At 62.6% G+C, this 16,328-nt stretch overlaps 2 protein-coding genes across 2 annotated transcripts; one reads left to right on the top strand and one right to left on the bottom strand.

Annotated features, from left to right (window-relative positions):
- Positions 1–4,654: 4,654 nt before the first annotated feature.
- Positions 4,655–14,507, bottom strand: GABRD (gamma-aminobutyric acid type A receptor subunit delta). Its single transcript, XM_060079329.1, has 9 exons — positions 14,440–14,507; positions 8,845–8,957; positions 8,464–8,531; positions 8,149–8,369; positions 6,902–6,984; positions 6,370–6,507; positions 5,603–5,758; positions 5,172–5,383; positions 4,655–4,939 (listed from the first exon to the last, which is right to left on the bottom strand). The coding sequence occupies exons 1-9, from the start codon at positions 14,505–14,507 to the stop codon at positions 4,655–4,657; spliced, it is 1,344 nt and encodes a 447-aa protein (XP_059935312.1).
- LOC132484674 (cuticle collagen 2C-like) lies at positions 14,506–15,133 on the top strand. Its single transcript, XM_060091530.1, has 2 exons — positions 14,506–14,789; positions 14,863–15,133. Exons 1-2 carry the CDS (start codon positions 14,506–14,508, stop codon positions 15,131–15,133), a joined length of 555 nt encoding a protein of 184 aa, XP_059947513.1.
- The last annotated feature ends 1,195 nt before the right edge of the window (positions 15,134–16,328 follow it).

Here is a 16,328-nt window from a genome sequence, read left to right as displayed (position 1 = left end):
TCCTAGGTGAGGCGACAGAGCCCCCTGAGGACTGCCCGTGCGCCTTGGCCTCTCAAGTTGAGATCAGGACCCTGATGGGGAGGAATAGTGCCTGAGGTTCGGGGTCCTTATGAGTGAGTTCACCTGAGGGTCTCGTACCCCTGAGTCATATCCCGCTTGTTTGTGGGAAAGAGGCTTCCCTTGTCGGGGGTCCCAAAAAATACATCTGAGATGGATGCCTTTGCCAAAGGGTGCTTGTTGTATGAGTTTCCTGTGGATGCTGTAACAAAGGACCACAAACCGGAGGGGGTGCTTACTTAAGACAGCAGAAATCTATTCCCAGAGTCCGGAGGCCAGAAGCCCACGATGAGGGTGTGGGCAGGGCTGGTTCCTTCTCCAGGCAGCAGGGAGGATCCCTGCCAGCCTCTGCCCTAGATTCCGGTGCTTTCCTGGCCATCCTTGGGCTCCTTGGCTTGTAGACACCTCTCTGCCTCTGTCTCCACAAGGTGTCTCCCTGTCTCACTGTGTCCTCTTTGTAAATAGGACACTAGGGTTTGGATCTAGGGCCCACCCTGATCCCATAGGACTTCATCTAAACCCACATCTTAACTGCATCTTCAAGGACCCTATATCCAACATCACACTCACAGGTACCAGAGAGGAGGACTTAACACGTCACCTGGGGACACGATCCACCCCACCACTCACGCTCTTCCGACTCTTACCCACCCCCCACCGCCTTCCCTCACTGCATCCAGACTGACAGCCGGGACCGAGTCGCAACAGCCTGAGCGGGCATATATATGGAGAACCTGCGGCTCCCAGCTCACATGCGCTTGGCCGTGTGGGAGCAGCTCTGGAGGGTGTTGGATTGGGGGGCGGGGGTGGACGTAAGGCTGGACAGGGGACAGTTTATTGATGTGGGAGCTCACCTGTGACTAGGGGTGGACCGTCTGAGCGAGGTGGCACCAGCCGTCATACAGCTTGGGTCACTGCGCCAAGAGGTTACCTTAGCGAGCAGAAGTGCTGGCCAGGGACGGGGAGGGGGGAGGGGGAGGGTGACTCTTATCATGGCCCCAGGCTGGCCACAGCTGTGGCACCGACTGTGGCTCGTTCCACTAAACCTCCTTGTCATTTGTTGCTGTTGCCGTGACAGCTGCCACCTCGAAGGACCAGTGCCACCCTGAGCAGGCGTGAGTGCTGCGGGGGTGACTGCTGGCAGCTGCCCCCAATGTAAGGTGCAGCCTCTCCAGTGCCCTCCAGAGCGTCAGGGGTGCCCTTCAGCCCTGGGGGTGGGAGTTGGTGGTAAAGCCCCAGACCCTCCTTCTTCAAAAGGACAATTTGGGGGACTTCCCTGGTGGTCCAGTGGCTAAGACTCCACGCTCCCAATGCAGGGCGCCCGGATTCGACCCCTGGTCCGGGAACTAGATCCCATATGCTGCAACTAAGAGTCCGCACGCAGCAACTAAAGATCCCGCGTGCCACAACTAAGAGCCGGCTCAGCCAAATAAATGAATAAAGTTGTTAAAGAAAGGCCTATGCGGGGCCCACTCCCAGGGCTCTGCAGGGGTCCCCAGTGGAATGGGACCTGGTGGCCCACTGTCAACTTTCCCTCCCTCCTCCGTGCTCCCCACACCCTGCTCCTGCATCTGGGGTGTCACCCTCTGTACTGGGTTAAACAGTGTCCCCCCAAATTCATGTCCACCCAGAACCTCAGAACGTGACCTTATTTGGAAATAGGGTCTTTGCAGATGTAATTAGTTGAGGTCACACTGGATTACGGAGCCCCAAACCCAATGACAGGTGCCTTTACAAGAAGAGGAGGGACACGCAGAGAGAAGCCACGTGATGACAGAGGCAGAGACGGAGTGATGCGTCCATCAGGTCGACGGGCGCCAGGAATTGCCAGCAGTGCCAGGAACTGGGGAGAGGCCAGGGACAGGCTTTCCGCCAGAGCCTCCAGGAGCCCAGCCTGCCCACACCTGCATCTTGGAATCCTGGCCTCCAGAACTGTAAGAGCATGAGTTTTCCTTTTTTCTTTTTCTTTTCTTTTTTGGCCGTGCTGTGTGGCTTGTGGGATCTTAGCTCCCCAACCAGGGATCAAACCTGGGCCACAGCAGTGAAAGTGCAGAGTCCTAACCACTGGACCACCAGGGAATTCCCTGAATTTCTGTTGTTTTAAGCCTCCCAGTCTGTGGCACTTTGTTACAGGCACTCCAGGAAACTAATTACCCCTCAAATAAACTTCCTCTACCAGGTCCTTGTCTCAAGCTCTGTTTTTGAGGGAACCCAAACGATGCCCCCAGGTGTGGGCTGCACATGGTGAGGCTTCTGCCTCACTGGGAAGGGGGAGGGGAGGGTCAGTGCTGGTCCTCCCCCTGCTGCAGGGGACGGAAGGTACCTGGGGCCCTGTCCCCTCCAGCCTTGGGGAAGAAGCTGTCCCAGGCTCAGGGAAGCATTTAGGAGTCTACGTGGGCAACACATGCATCCCGGCCTCCACAGGAGAACACAGACAAGGAAGCTGCCATCCCTGCTGGAATGAGGCGCGTCCAGAGCCCAGGCCACCTCCCCACCCGGCCACCTGGCCCAGGTGCCCCGGCTCAGGAAACGCTGCCACCCCTGCCCAAGCCAGCTCCTCTCAGCTGCAAACCTTGATCCGCCCTGGCCTTCAATCTGCTCGTGTCATCAGCACCGGAATAGAACTCGCATTTAAAGAGCATCAGCCCTTCCCGTCCCTCTCCTGGCCCTGTAAACATGTGGGCAGAAATAGCAGCCTGCAGGCTAGAGGGAGTGATTGTGGTTGCAGAATCAAGCGAAGGCTCCTGCCCGGGCGGGCGGGCCTCACTGCGTGGGTGCCCGAGGCAGTCACAAAGCCCAGCTTTAAATAGCTCCCTGTGGGTACGCGCAGCAGGAGGGCAGCCTGTGAGCCGGAAGGCGGCGGGGAGAGGCGGCCCCGGGGTGGCCAGGGTCCTGGCAGCGGAGGAGGGTCGGCTCGCTGGCTTCTGGACCCAGGTGAGCACAGCAGTTCCGGGAACCTTGAACCCACCCGCGCATCCGCCAGAGGCCCCGGTGCAAGGCAGGCCTAAGGGCAGGACCCTGGGTGCCAGGGGCAGGGGTGCTGTGGGTGGTCTCGGGCCCAGCCCAGTAGCTTCAGGACGCCATCGGGGCCTGGAGGTTCCATCCCCGGGCCACTCTCCATGTTCCAGGAGGAGGGAGCAGTGATGCTGCTGGAGACACACAGGCCAGAGGGCGCCCATCTGGGAAGGGGAGAAAGAGGCGTCACTGTCCTCATTGTCAGAGCTGGCCAGGCATGGCCTGGGGCCCTGGCAGACCCAGATCCAGACTCTGCTGCGTCTCGGCCACCCGCTTTCTGCTGCTCCCACGTCAGTCACTCTGGAGCCCGGAGGCCCCGCTACGTGGTCGGTCCTGCCCCCTGGGATGAGCCTGCCCAGCCCTGCAGCCTAGTCCTTTAGAGCAGGGGCCCAAGGGGCAGCCCGACACAAGGAGGCGTCCTCAGGAGGTAAGGGGGCTTCGAGCTCGAGGTGTGAGCCCTGGGTGGGACACAGGCCTCGGACACGGCTGCTCGCGTGGGGGGCCGCTGGGCCCTGCAGCCCTGGCTGGACCGACCACCTGGCCTCAGGGGTCACTCTGCCAGCTAAGCCCTGCAGTGGGTGAGCATCCCCAGCGCCTGCTCCCATGGCCTGGGGACAGGGCACACCCTGGACAGGTGGCCCAGCAGGGCACACTTTCTGATTCCCACAAAGTCACCGTCACGCGCCCCTCGAGGTGGTTTGCGGGGGCACCTCAGGGCCAGCGGGGTCGTGGCCTGGCTGCCACCTGATCACAGCAGGGCACTGGGCCTGGCATCCCCGACCCAGCTCAGCTGCACAGCTGCCCCTCTAGTCGCCTCTGTCCCCTCTGAGTGTGAGGACCTGCGCTGCTCTGGTGCAGGGTGACCTGGGCCCCTTGCTGGGAGCTGCGACCCTGTCACCCTGTGACACCACCCTGTGGTGGCAGCAGACGTGGGAGGGGGCTGGGTGTTCACGGGGACTTGGTGGTCTCTGTTCTCCCATCACCATGTACAGAAGGCACTGAGATGGCACCGCCAGCCGTGCACCCAAGGGACTGGGAGTGAGTGACTCTTCCAGCCCCAGCGCCTCCCCCCAGCCCCTCTGTCCTCAAGGCTCGGTCCCCAAGTCCCTCTGCCCTGAGCCCGTCGAGCTAGTGGGAGGACAGCCTTCCAGGCTCCAGCAGAGGAGGTCACAGTGAATTTAAGCAGCGGCCAAAGGCTCCGTTTTATTTCATGCTGGGACCAAAGGCCTTCCCGCTTTCTCACCGAGAAGATGAGCACCTTCCACGCCCGGCCTCCTCCCCCTCCGTGGTCCAAACCCACAGAGCTAAGTCCCAGAATCAGGATCCTTTTCAGAGTCAGACGCAAAGCTCCCTGGGGCCTGGTGCCTGCCTGGCTCCCGGGTCAGGAGGCTGGGCTGCTGGGCCGTCTTCCGTAGACCAGGGGTCCGGGTGAGGGTGGGGACAGAGCCTGGGGGTGCTGAGCGAGGCTGAGGCCTTCCTCTCCTTCTATGTGGCCCGTGGTCCTCCCCCCTGTGAAACACGCAGAGCCCCCCGGGGGTCCTTCCCCCAGGAGGTCCCGGGCATGGGACCCGCGAAGCCGGCCTCACATGGTGTACGCGGCCCAGTAGATGACGTTGACAGCGGCGAAGGCCGCGGGGAACACGGCACGGGCGTAGATGTCAATGGTGTCCGCGTCGATGGGCTTGAAAAGCGCACGGAAGCCCCCCTGGGCCCCCTGTTTCTTCGTCTCCTCTGTCTCCACCTCCACCGACCTGTAGGAACCCATGAGGTTCCCAGGCACGCGGCACTGCCGGCGGGACGCGGCCAGCTCCTGGGTGACGCCCGCGGCCGAAAGGGAGAAGAACACGATGGCATTCTTCACGTCCATCTGCGTGGTGGGGGGGAGGGCTGAGTGGCTGGAGCGCGAGGGCAGGACCCCCGGCCCAGGCCAGCGGCTCTGTCCTCAGAGCAGGCGGCAGAGGGTCCCAGGTTGAGCACAGGAAAAAGTGCCCCCTGCCCCGCCGGCAATGCTGACCCTTCCTGGTGCTGGGCGGGGGCACTGTCCTTCGTCCTGAACATGGGAGGCCCCCACCCCCACCCACCCCCACTCCCAGCCTCACCTCGACCCTCTGCTCCTTGACCTTGACCTTGGCCTTTTGCTTCTTCCGGTAGTCAGCGTTGAAGTGGGCGAAGGCGTACTCCACCAGGGCGGCAAACACAAAGACGTAGCAGATCCAGAAGTACACGTCCAGCGCCTTGATGGCCGATGCCCGCGGGAGGGAGGAGCGGGCACTGACCATCAGTGTGGTCATGGTCAGCACTGTGGTGATGCCTGGGGGGAACAGGTGGTGCCGTTACTGGAACCCCACCCCAACCTGGGTGCAGGTCAGGCTCCTCTCACCAGGCCCGGCCTGGCTGGCCACTGCCCCAGGACAGTGGGCCCGAGGGACTGCAAGGCAAGGCCTGTGCTCAGGACAAAGGGGGTTAGGGCCCTGCTCCCAGACTCCCTCCTTCCACCAGCTCCCTCGGGGGAGAGGCCAGGGCCCCGTACCTAGAGACACCCTGGCGGGCACTGCTGCCTGGCTAATCCAGAAGGAGACCCAGGACATGGCGACCAGAAGGATGGAGGGCATGTAGGACTGGATGATGTAGACACCCCGGTTCCTCCGGAGGTGGACGTGCAGGCTGAGCCGGGGGAACTGGCCGGCTGCCGGAGACCCCCGTTAGCACCAGGCCCACCACCCAGGGCAGTGCTCGGGGAGAGGGACGCTGAGCGGGAACTGGGGCCACTGCCAGCCTCCAAAGAGAGGAAGACCCTTGTCCCCACCTCCCCCCACAGCCTGATGGGTCAGGAGAGGGGCCGGCCCTGCGGCAGGGCCACCAGAGGAGGGAGAGGAGAAAGATTCCAGCCTTGCTGCTGGGCCAGTGGGCCCCTCCCAGAGCGCAGTGCACCCCTCTCCTGCCCTGCTTGTGCACAGCCCAGCTCGAGGAAAGAGCCAGCCTGGGCTCGCTGGCTCCGATGACCGGGCAGCAGGGGCGGGAGGGGCCAGGAGACAACACAGGCTTGGCCCTGGAGCCCCCCGGCACCCCTCAAACCCCGGGAAGCAATGAAGAAGTGAGGAGTAAGGCAGAGGAAACCTGATCCGGGCCCGCACTAGGGCTCATCCCGAGTGGCTCGGCCAGGCACAGCCTGCGCCGACCAGCGGTTTTCCAGTTGCAGCCTCCGGGGGCCCTCAGGGCCGGCTAGTGGCTCTGCGGAAAGCACTAGAAAACCACCAGCGGGGCTCACAAGGAAGAGGCCATGAGAGGCCGCGTTACCCGATTTGAAGTTCATCAGCTCTGTGGTGAAGCGGTAGCTGGTGATGGTGAACTGGGCCAGCTGCAGCCTGTCCAGCCCGTGGATCTGACCCTGGTTTTCGGACCAGTAGTAGACGATGTCCTCGGATGAGTAGCCGTCTGCAGGAGAGCTCACATGGGCCGCAGAGCCTGGCGCCCCCTCCCCAGCCCCTGGCAGCCCCCGCAAGACTGCCCTGCCTGTGCTGGGAGCCCGATACACAGAGGCAGGGAGCAAGGAGGCCTGGGACCATGCCTGGCACCTCGGAAAGGTGGGCAAGGCCAGATGAGCTGGCCAAAGGGCACGTCACCCTTGCCAGGGTGACCCGCAGGGGCCGCCATGCTGGCCCAGTGACACAGGCACGTGTCTTGTCTGGGCTCCAGGGCCGGCGGTCCTGGGCAGGGTGCTGACCCGCAGCAGGAGGGCCGGGTTGCTCGGGCCTTCCGGCCCCCTCTCCCTTCTCTTCCTTCTGTTTCTGCCCCCGCCCGCCCTGCCCCCGCGCTGGCCCACACTCACAGCTTTCCAGGTGCAGCATGCACTCCTGCTCGTCCATGGGGTACTTGGCCAGGTCCATGTCGCAGGCCACCGTGGAGGTGATTCTGCCCAGACAACACACTGGTGGGTCCCCAGGATGAGGCCAGCCCCCGGCAGCCGGCGTCTCTCTGGCCCAGCATGGCAGAGACGCTCCTGCACCCAGCCAGCACGGCCTCCTCACGGGGCGGCGGCAGGCTGCCTTTGGTCTTGCCCGCAAGCTGCTGGTATTTGGGTGGAAACTGGAAACTGTGGCCACTTTACAGATATCTGTGAGTCTTTCTTCAGGGATCAAGAACCAGATTTCATTCACTTTCCTCGTCCTTCAGAACAGCTGGCTGGCTAAGCCGGGCCAAGAAGGCAGGTCCAGCCTGAGCCCCCTGGTCTGCCCCTGGGGATGGCCTCTAGGCGTCCCCACTGACCATGCAGCCTGGGAAAAGGCTGGTGTTACCACGCGTGCTGATTTTCCAAGAGAATTTAGATTCTTATGTAAATCTCCTGATCTTTAAAGTGCTGGCAATTAAGTCCACTTTTAAAAGGCATGTGTCAGAAAACACACATTCACACAAATACATGTACACGTGTGTTCACAGCAGCACAGCTCACAACAGTCAAATGTGGAACCAGCACAGCTGTCCATCCATGGAGGAGCAGACACACAAAACGGGTGTATCCATGCAATGGAATGTCACTCTGCCATAAAAAGGCAGGACATTCTGATAAATGTCACAACATAGATGAATCTGGAAAACACTATACTAAGTGAAAAAAAGCAGACTCAAAAGGTCACGTAGCGTATGATTACTTTTGGGTGAAATGTGCTGAATAGGCAAATCCATGAAGATAGAAAGCAGATTGGCAGTTTGCAGAGCTGGAGAGGGGAGATGGGGAGTGACTGCTAATGGGCGCGGGGTCTGCTTTCGGGCGAAATGTATTGCAAGTGGGTAGAGGTGGTGTTTGCACAACATAGGGAGTGTGCTAAGTATCACGGAATTGTTCACCTTTAAATGCTTGATTTGATGTTATGTGAACTTCACCTCAATTTAAAAAGACAAGGGCACGCGTTAGCCGAATAGCGGCCTCTGCTGGCTTCCGGCCAGCAACCTCTGCTTCCTGCGCAGCTGCTGGTTGCCGGGGGATATAAATACCACTACCCCCCACCCCCCCATCCCCCCAGCTCCCAGCGGTGCGCTCCGTGGGGGGTGGGCGGGCAGGCAGCCGGCTGGGCTCACCGGATGCTATAGAGAATCACCCCATCGGGCTGCAGCCGGATGAGCTTGTTCTCCACCGTCACGTCGTGGAACCAGGCGGACTTGGCGTTCACGATGAAGGTGTCTGGGAGCCACAGCTTGTCCACGAAGCGGCTGTCCAGGCCCAGAGTCTCGTTGGTGTGGTTGTAGGACAGCCTGCTGTCGCGCCAGCTCTGATGCAGAAACACCGTCATGGTGTACTCCTGCAGGGGGGGACGCGGAGGCCCGGCCATCAGCCCCTCCGCTCGCTCCTGGGGGCACGTGGCCGGGGGCGGGGCGGAGGCCGGTGGGACCTACCATGTTCGCCTCAGAGATGTGGTCGATGCTGGCCACCTCGATGGCGAGTGCCACGTTCACGGGGGGGCCTGCGAGGAAGGAGCCAGGCCCGAGGCAGGTGGGGCTGAGGCCAGGCCCCAGCACCCCCGGCCGCTTAGCCAGGCCAGCGAATGCCCCAGAAGGCGGGACAGGGAACAGCCAGGGGCTTTGCAGGGGAGGCTGTCTTGGTGCAGACCAGCCTGAGGCCTGAGCAGATCCACCTTCCTAGCCGTTTCCCTGGGGGCTGGTGCAGGAGCTCGGGCATGCCCCTCAGGGGAGTGGCCTCTGCACCAGCCCAGAGCCAAGCAGGGCTCACACCCACACTGGACCCAGGGTCTGCCCTAGCCCGACGGCCACTCTCACCTCCGATGCCAGGCCGGAAGTTGCGGGCGTAGCCCTCTATCAAACCGTCCAGGTTGGGGAGCCAGGATATTTCCAGGTTGGAGCCGACATAGTCGCCAATGTCATTCATTGCCCTGGAAACGCAAGGCCCTCTGGTCACAGGCAGGGTGCCAGGGACAGAGCCTGTCCTGGGCACCTAGGCCAGGGGTGGACAGGGGGGAGGCCCTGCAGGCTGGACCTGACCAGTCCCAGGAACTCACGCCGGACACAGGGAGCCCCCGGGAGGTGCAGAACCCAGGACTCCTGGACCTCTTCCACTGGCCTCTATGCTCAGCTTACACCCCACCCACTCGGCCCTGAGGGAGGCCACCCAGGTCAGGCAGAGGCCCCCGGCTCCCTCCATAACCACCCAGCATCCCCACCCCTGGGGTGGGGCCGCACGGGGACCCACCAACACAGGCGTCTCGTGGCCCGCACACTCCGACTGCTGGAAGTCCCCCAGTGGCTCTGCCTGCCCCCCTCCTTCTGCTAGCCCTCTGGGAAACAGCGCCTCCAAATTCATGTCCACCCAGAACCCCAGAATGGAACCTTATTGGGAGACAGATGTCATCAGTTAAGATGAAGTCACGCTAGACTAGGGTGGGCCCTAAATCCATGACTGGGGTCCTTAGAAGAAAAGGAAATGGACACACAGGGAGAAGCCATGTGACCACAGAGGCAGGGATTGGAGTGATGCGGCCAGAAGCTGAGGGGCACCAGGGACTCCAGCAGCACCAGAGGCGGGAGAGAGGCGTGACCCTGCCGACACCTTGGCTTCAGACTTCTGGCCTCCAGAATTACGAGAGAATAAATCCCCCTGTTTTAAGTCCCCCAGTTTGTGGTCGCTTGTTACAGCAGCCCCGGGAACCTCACACGCCCTTGCTCCTCCAGCCCACGGTGCGGGGGGGGGTGCATTTCTCCTAAACCTGACAGCAGGGAATGAGGAGGGACTTTCAGAAGGAGCCTTCTTGTTTTTCTCTGAATCATCGCTGTCCCCAGTGGGCAGAGAAGGCCTCCAGGGCACCTGGGGCCCGAGCCCGTCCAGAGCCCGCAGGGGAGACAATGCGCCAGGGTGTGGATGCAGAGCAGTGGGGAGCTCTGAGGCCACTCCTTCCTCTCCCCGGAGTCAGGCGTGGCCGCGTGCCCCGGCGCCCCACTCTGGGCCATTTTGGCCACCGCGACGAGACCGCTGACCCCTCTGGGCTCCGGCGGTGTTGCTGTTGGCCACCCCTCCCTTCCCCTCCCCTCCGGACGTGGGACCGGCTGCCGCTGAGCCTGTCAGCGCAGCCTCTGTGTCCCACCCCCGACCAGCCCCCACTTGGGCCACCGCAGACCACATCCCCCTCCGCCCGTGGCCCCAGCCCCCTGCCTGCTTCCAGCTGCTAGTGCTCCCTGACTCCTGCCCCCCAGCCTCTCCCCTTAGACGCCTGCTTGACCCTGCAGACCCTCTGCCATCTGTCCCCACCTCTTGCTCCAGTGCTAACTCTGACCCCCCCCATGTCCCCACGCTGATTCCCCCCACCTCCACTGAACCCCCATCCCTCTCCTGGCCCTGCCCCGGGCCCCTGAAGGAAGCTGTCCTGATCACGCATTTATGCATCCACGCGTCCATCTGGCTAGTGTGACCCTTGGTGCCGCCCTGTTCCAGAGATGTGACTGAGCCGGGCAAGGACAGTCGCGGCCCAGGCCCATGCAGAGGTCAGTGTCTGCAAGGGGTGGCAAAGCAAGGGGCTTTGAGCATGAAGACGGTCACAGGAAGGGGAGGTCAGGAGCCCTCTGGCTGGGGAGAAAGGGACAGCCTCCCCGAGAAAGTGACATCAGAGCCCAAAGAGAGAGAAAGTGAGTCTGGGGCGAGGCAAGAGGCAGGAGGCAGGCGAGGGCTCCACGCGGTGGGGTCTGGGAGGGGCCTGCAGGGCGGTGGCAGGCATGGGGCAGAGAGTGCGGAGGGGGCGACCATGGGGCTCATCCAGGGTCAAGGGGAAACCGGCACTCCGAACAAGGAGCTGCTCGATTAATTAGATTAAACCTGGTTGCCTGTGAGGGAGGCGCATGGGAAGTGTCCTGAGGGAATAGTGGGGATAAACTGGGGGCCATCATGGAGGTTGGGGGGATGATGGGCTGGACGGGCCATGGAGACAGAAAGGGGCCTGGTCCAGACCGAGGGAGGGTCAGTGACGGAGGGGCCGGGAGCAAGTTCTGCCGCTGAGTTGGTGGGGCTAGGCAACCAGCTGGACTGGCCCCGGGATGCTGTCCTCTCAGGGGGTTCAAGAAGGCCTCGGGGCCGCCGGGGCTTGGGAAGCGCCAGCAAGGGCACCTGGGCCCCTTGTCTGCTCCACGAACCGGCCCACGAGGAAGGCTGAACGTGACCCAGGAGGTCCTCAGCCAGTGAGACCTGCAAAACCAGCTCTCCCCGTAAGCCCGCGGGGTCCCTCCAGGTGAAGGCTGGGTGGGGCGTGTGGACAGGGCAGGTGCTTTGGTAACAAAGTAAAAGAAGGAATTAAATGAAGCCCTGGCCCCAAGTCAAGCACAATTAAAAATGCAAACGGAGTTCACCCTGAAGGTCAGACGCAAAGGGATTGGAATGAGGCTTTATTTTTGGACCGGCCCAGCGGCTGGCCTGCTTGGAGCCAGGCCGTCAAGAGACACCACCCTTCCCCGCCTTGGGCTGGTGGCACAGGTGAGCACACCTGTCCTGGGCCAGGGCCTCACACCTGCTCAGGGGCACAGAGGCAAGGTCAAGGGCAGCGCCCACCGTGAAGCTCGCCTGAAAGTGTCAGGACACTGGTGGGTTCTCAGCTCTGCCGTCTCCAAGGGTGAGAAGGGAACAGGCTCCTGCGGTGCCACATCTCACGTGGAACAAGGTGGCCGTTTCTGCAGCTGTGAAGGGATGCGGGGGCCGGAGTGCCCTGGAGGCGGGGCTACATGGTGCTCTGGGTCCTGGAGGGCCCTACCCTCCTCCACTGGTTCAGGTAGAGTCAGTGGGGCAGGCGGGGTACCTGGTCCATGGGGGGCTCTGCATGGGGTCAGAATGTGGGGACTCTGACCCGCGTCCCGGGAGGGAGCGTCTAACTCCTCTGATGGCCCTGGAAGCCGGTGGTGGCCTAGGGTTGGGGTTTCATTAGAGGAACAGAAGCTCAGAGACACACCAGGCTCAAGCTCGTGGGACAAAGCAGGTGCCGTGAAATCACAGGCAGCTTCCGCCCTCCCGGGGCTGCTCCTGGGTGCCATCAGGCCCCCCCGCCCTCTCCTGGCCCCCCTGAGAGAAGCCCCACCCCTGTCACTTGCCTGTGCCCCTGGGGATGGAAAGGGAAGGTGGGTGTAGCTGAGCAAGGCAGCAGGCACCACCCCCAGGATCCTCCCACCCCCCCAACCCCCACCCCCGACCCTGCGCACACGAAGCCCACGGATCCCTGACAGCTCTGCTTTTAGAGCAGCCGCTGCAGCGCTGGCACCTCAGTTACCAAGGCGAACACCACGACGATCGCGCTCACGGGAGGTGAGGGCGAGGCAGGAGACGCGGGCACAGCTTCTCCAGGGAGACGGAGGTGCAAGCAGCCCGGGAAGGCCACCCACTCGGGTAGGCAGCCGGCGAGCTTGGGTGGCCGCTGCGTGAGCGGATCTTCAGACTCAGGGAAGCGTGGCCTTGACCCAACCCACAAATGCTGCACGGCTCACTCCCTTCTTATCCCACCAGGAGCCCCGGGATCTGGGCTGAGGGGCAGCAACAGAGAGGCCCTTCCATGAGCCCCAGTGCCCCCTCACACCGCCCCGGGGTGGGGACGAGGGAAAGGAAGGCACTGTTCCCCTGGTTTCTGAGCTGAGGGATGCAGAGCAGATGGGAAAGGAGGCCCCGAAGGCCCCCAGAGCCCAGAGGCTCTCGTCCCAACCGGGGCCTCAGCCTTCCTACACAGGCAGACAGGCTCACCCCTGGCCCAGCAACCCAGGAGCCAGATGGGGTAGGAGTTCAAAACACTGCAGATTTTAGAAAGGCAATATAATGCACTCATGGACTTGGGGAGGGGTGTGACTGGAGAATTTTCCAGCAGGAAATGTATAAATATGCCTCATGAGTAGCGTGAATACAGACAAAACAAGCAAGGCAGGCTTTGCCGCCAACTGAGTGTTGGTGTCAGACTTGGACTAAGACTTGGGGTTCAGAGCAACTTGGATTTCAGAACTGCGGTTTGCAGCTGTGGGCCTGAGCCAGCAGCTGACCCCCGGCCCCCAGCACCCCCCTCCACAGCCACACCTCAACGCTTTGCCTTTTCTGGGACCGTGAAGCAGGAAGAGGAGAGAGGAGAACGGCCCATTGGGCTTGATAAAGAACAAGGCCCCGGGACAGGGGCCACATCGGCACTGCCTGTGACTTTGACACGACAGCCAGGTCTACAACCAAAGCCAGACCTTCCTGGCTCTGCCCTCCACCCACCAACGAGTAAGCTCTGACCACACACACACAGAGCCGTGTTACGTGTTGTCCGAGTGACTACAGCCCAAACACGGGCCAGTGTTCAACGATGTCTGGCTTTTAAAGTCTTCGACATCAGTTGGTTGACCACAAAGTCTGGAATGCTGGGCGGGGGGCGGGCAGGGAGAGATGTTTTTGCTCTGCTTTTTCCTGCAGCCCCGGCACCAAGATGATTTTCAAAAAGGCCCTTCACAACTCCTATGGCAGGTAGCCAGACTCAGTGCTCGGGATGCTGGGCAACCCGGGGCCCACATCAAGTCCAGTCTGCAGAGACGCGAAAAGCAAGCTGGGACCATCCTGGCCCCTGGGAGCCAGAGGGAGGGGGCCTCAGCACAGGGACCTTTCTTCTTAGCCTCTGCCTTCACTGGGGAAGACAGGGCACCTCATCCCCTCTCCTGACAGTTAAAAAGAAATCCGGAGTCTGTCCCCTGCCAGGGGCACCTGGCTCCCCCACTCGCATACCCTGGAGTCGGATGGCATTAGAAATGGTCCCAGAAGGGAGGTCGACAACCACACCTGCCATGAGGACGCGCCTTCGTGTCCACCCCAGGCTGCTAAAGGCAACGGAAGCTGGTGCCCGAGGAAGGGGAGCCGCCTCCTCTCCCGTGTTCTCCGGACCCCTCCTTTCTTCCTGCCTGAAGCTGGGGCCCTGCTGAGAGCTCTGACCGCGTCTGGAAGGGCACCAGCAGCCAGGGATCGGCCAAGTGCCGGCTGGGGCGAGGAACCCGAGCTCAGCAGGCGAGCCCGGGCACCGGGGGAACTGCGAGAGGCTCTGACGCCCTCGACCGGCCCTGCGGCGCGGGTTCAGCACCGGGACGGCGGACAGCACCAGGGCGGCGGGGCTGCCAGAACCTAGAACATCGCCGCTGCCCGCGCCCAAGGGCATCTCCGTGGCGAGTTTGGAGAGGAGGGCCCGCGCGGGAGACGGGGTGGGGGAGTCATGGGGGGATGGGGGACAGACACGGTGGGAGCCTGTGGGTGCGGGCAGACGCGGGCCCCTTAAGAGCAGGGGTTCGCACGGGGCTCCATCCCGGCAGCCGGGGCTTGGCCGGCGCGGGACTCCCCACCGAGGGCGGACCCGGCGCAGCGCGGACCCGGCGCTCGCTCACCTGGTGCCGCGGTGCTGCTGCGCGCAGAGCAGCAGAAGCGGGGGCAGCAGCCAGGCCAGTGCGTCCATGGCCTCGGCCGGCTGGGCGCTGGGCCGGGGGCGGCGCCGGGGTCCGGCCGGTCGCGGGAGCTCGAGAAGTTGCTTAGCCGGCGGCGGCGGCGGCGGCGGCACAAGAGGGCGGGAGCGGGAGGGCGCGCGGCGCGGGCGCGAGGGCGGACGGAGCGGCGAGCCCGGAGCCGCCCCGCCCCGCGCCGCGCGGCACGGCCCCCTCCCGCCCCCCCCTCCAGCTCCGGCCGCCTCGCCTGCAGCTCCCCTCCCGCCTCCGCCAGACCCCCGCGCCCCCGGCCGGAGGTCCGGCACTGCCCGTCCCAGCGCCGCTGCCCTTGCCGGCCGTAAAGGGTCCCTCCGCGCGTCTATCCGGGAGGCGACTCAGGCGCAGGACCCGCATGGACGCGGCCTCTAGCTGCCGGCCAGGCGCCTGCGGACCGACGGGCGCGGCAGAACCTCGTCCCTGGAGCGGAGTCTGCGATGGGCTGTTTGTGGGGGTCACGGGTCCTCGGGAGCTGGTTCGCGGGGAGGAGGGTGCCAGCGCCCCAGAAGCCTTCAGCTTCTACCGGGCGAGACGCCCCCCCAGCACCGGCAGCTCCTTCCAAGACCCTGGCGCTTGCGCCTCGCCTCCGTCGGGTGGGCGGTGACGGGGCGCAGTGACTTCTCTGCCTGGCGGGTCAGGCTCCATCACACCTGACCGCAGGCCGACGGCTGGGCTCTGACGAGATGACACCCGTACCTCACCCCACCGCCACCCCCAGCGAACCGCCAAGAAAGCCAAGGTCTCCGCATTCTCTACTGTGACTCTTCTGAACATAAAACTCTACACAGTTTCCAAAAAAAAAGCTGACCACAAACTCTTCTCGTTTGGTCTCATTCATTCACTTCTGGACTCAGTACCAGTTCACGACCGAAAGTGAACGTCTCATGAAAACACTAAAAAATGGGCAAACTGGTCCTGGAGTGGGTTGAGTCCTGTGCGTGACTGTTGACACTGGCCAGAGCAGTTGCGGGGCGGGGGATGGGGAGTGTAGAAAGGGCTTTCCTGGGGCTTCCCTGGTGGCGCAGTGGTTAAGAATCCACCTGCCAATGCGGGCGACACGGGTTCGAGCCCTGGTCCGGGAAAATCCCACATGCTGCGGAGCAACTAGGCCCGCGAGCCACAACTACTGAGCCTGTGCTCTAGAGCCCACGAGCCACAGCTACTGAGCCCACGTGCCACAACTACTGAAGCCTGTGTGCCTAGAGCCCGTGCTCCGTAACAAGAGAAGCCACCGCAATGAGAAGTCCGCACACCACAACGAAGAGTAGCCCCCGCTCGCCGCAACTAGAGAGAAAGCCCGCGTGCAGCAACGAAGACCCAACGCAGCCATAAATAAATAAATAAATAAATTTACTAAAAAAAAGAAAAGAAAAGAAAGAAAGGGCTTTGCTGCTGGGAATTTCTAGCCCAATCCTGAGGGCCACGGATCAAGGGGGCTGGGTCTCAGCCTTCTTTCCTAAAGCCAGCAATGAGCTCTAAGACAGTCAGGCAGGTCCCAGCAAAAATGCCCCCTGGAGGGTCCCCCGGCCCCTCGGGTGCGTCCTCTGGGTACTTGGAAGCACTGCCCTGCTGTGTGTGTGTGAGCGTGTGCTCTGGACGTGTCTCTGGACACATTCCCACTTGTCCCCCTGTGCAGGCTTGATCGGAGGTTGAGGAGTTAACCGACATGAACGTGCGGAGAGCGGGGCCTGGCCCAGAGTGAGGGCCCTGAGCCTCACGAGGGTCGTTTTCATTATTCCTCTGCTAGATTGGGATCTAGTCTGTCTGCTCCTTTAGAGCAGCCCTCGTGTCTAACAGCC

The sequence above is a fragment of the Mesoplodon densirostris genome, chromosome 2 (genome assembly GCF_025265405.1).
Source record: "Mesoplodon densirostris isolate mMesDen1 chromosome 2, mMesDen1 primary haplotype, whole genome shotgun sequence".
NCBI classification, from domain to species: domain Eukaryota; kingdom Metazoa; phylum Chordata; class Mammalia; order Artiodactyla; family Ziphiidae; genus Mesoplodon; species Mesoplodon densirostris.
This window is presented reverse-complemented; position numbering and strand designations above follow the sequence as displayed.

Bases quoted from the DNA above. Each gene is read 5' to 3' on its own strand.
- LOC132484674 (XM_060091530.1), top strand. From the start codon at position 14,506: ATGGCCTCGGCCGGCTGGGCGCTGGGCCGGGGGCGGCGCCGGGGTCCG. The intron at 14,790-14,862 runs GTCCGGCACTGC...TCTATCCGGGAG, and splicing joins CCCCGCGCCCCCGGCCGGAG to GCGACTCAGGCGCAGGACCC.
- GABRD (XM_060079329.1), bottom strand. From the start codon at position 14,507: ATGGACGCACTGGCCTGGCTGCTGCCCCCGCTTCTGCTGCTCTGCGCG. The intron at 6,985-8,148 runs GTGAGCCCAGCC...TTGTCTGGGCAG, and splicing joins GTGATTCTCTATAGCATCCG to AATCACCTCCACGGTGGCCT. The intron at 5,759-6,369 runs GTAACGCGGCCT...GGTCTCCGGCAG, and splicing joins GCTGATGAACTTCAAATCGG to CCGGCCAGTTCCCCCGGCTC.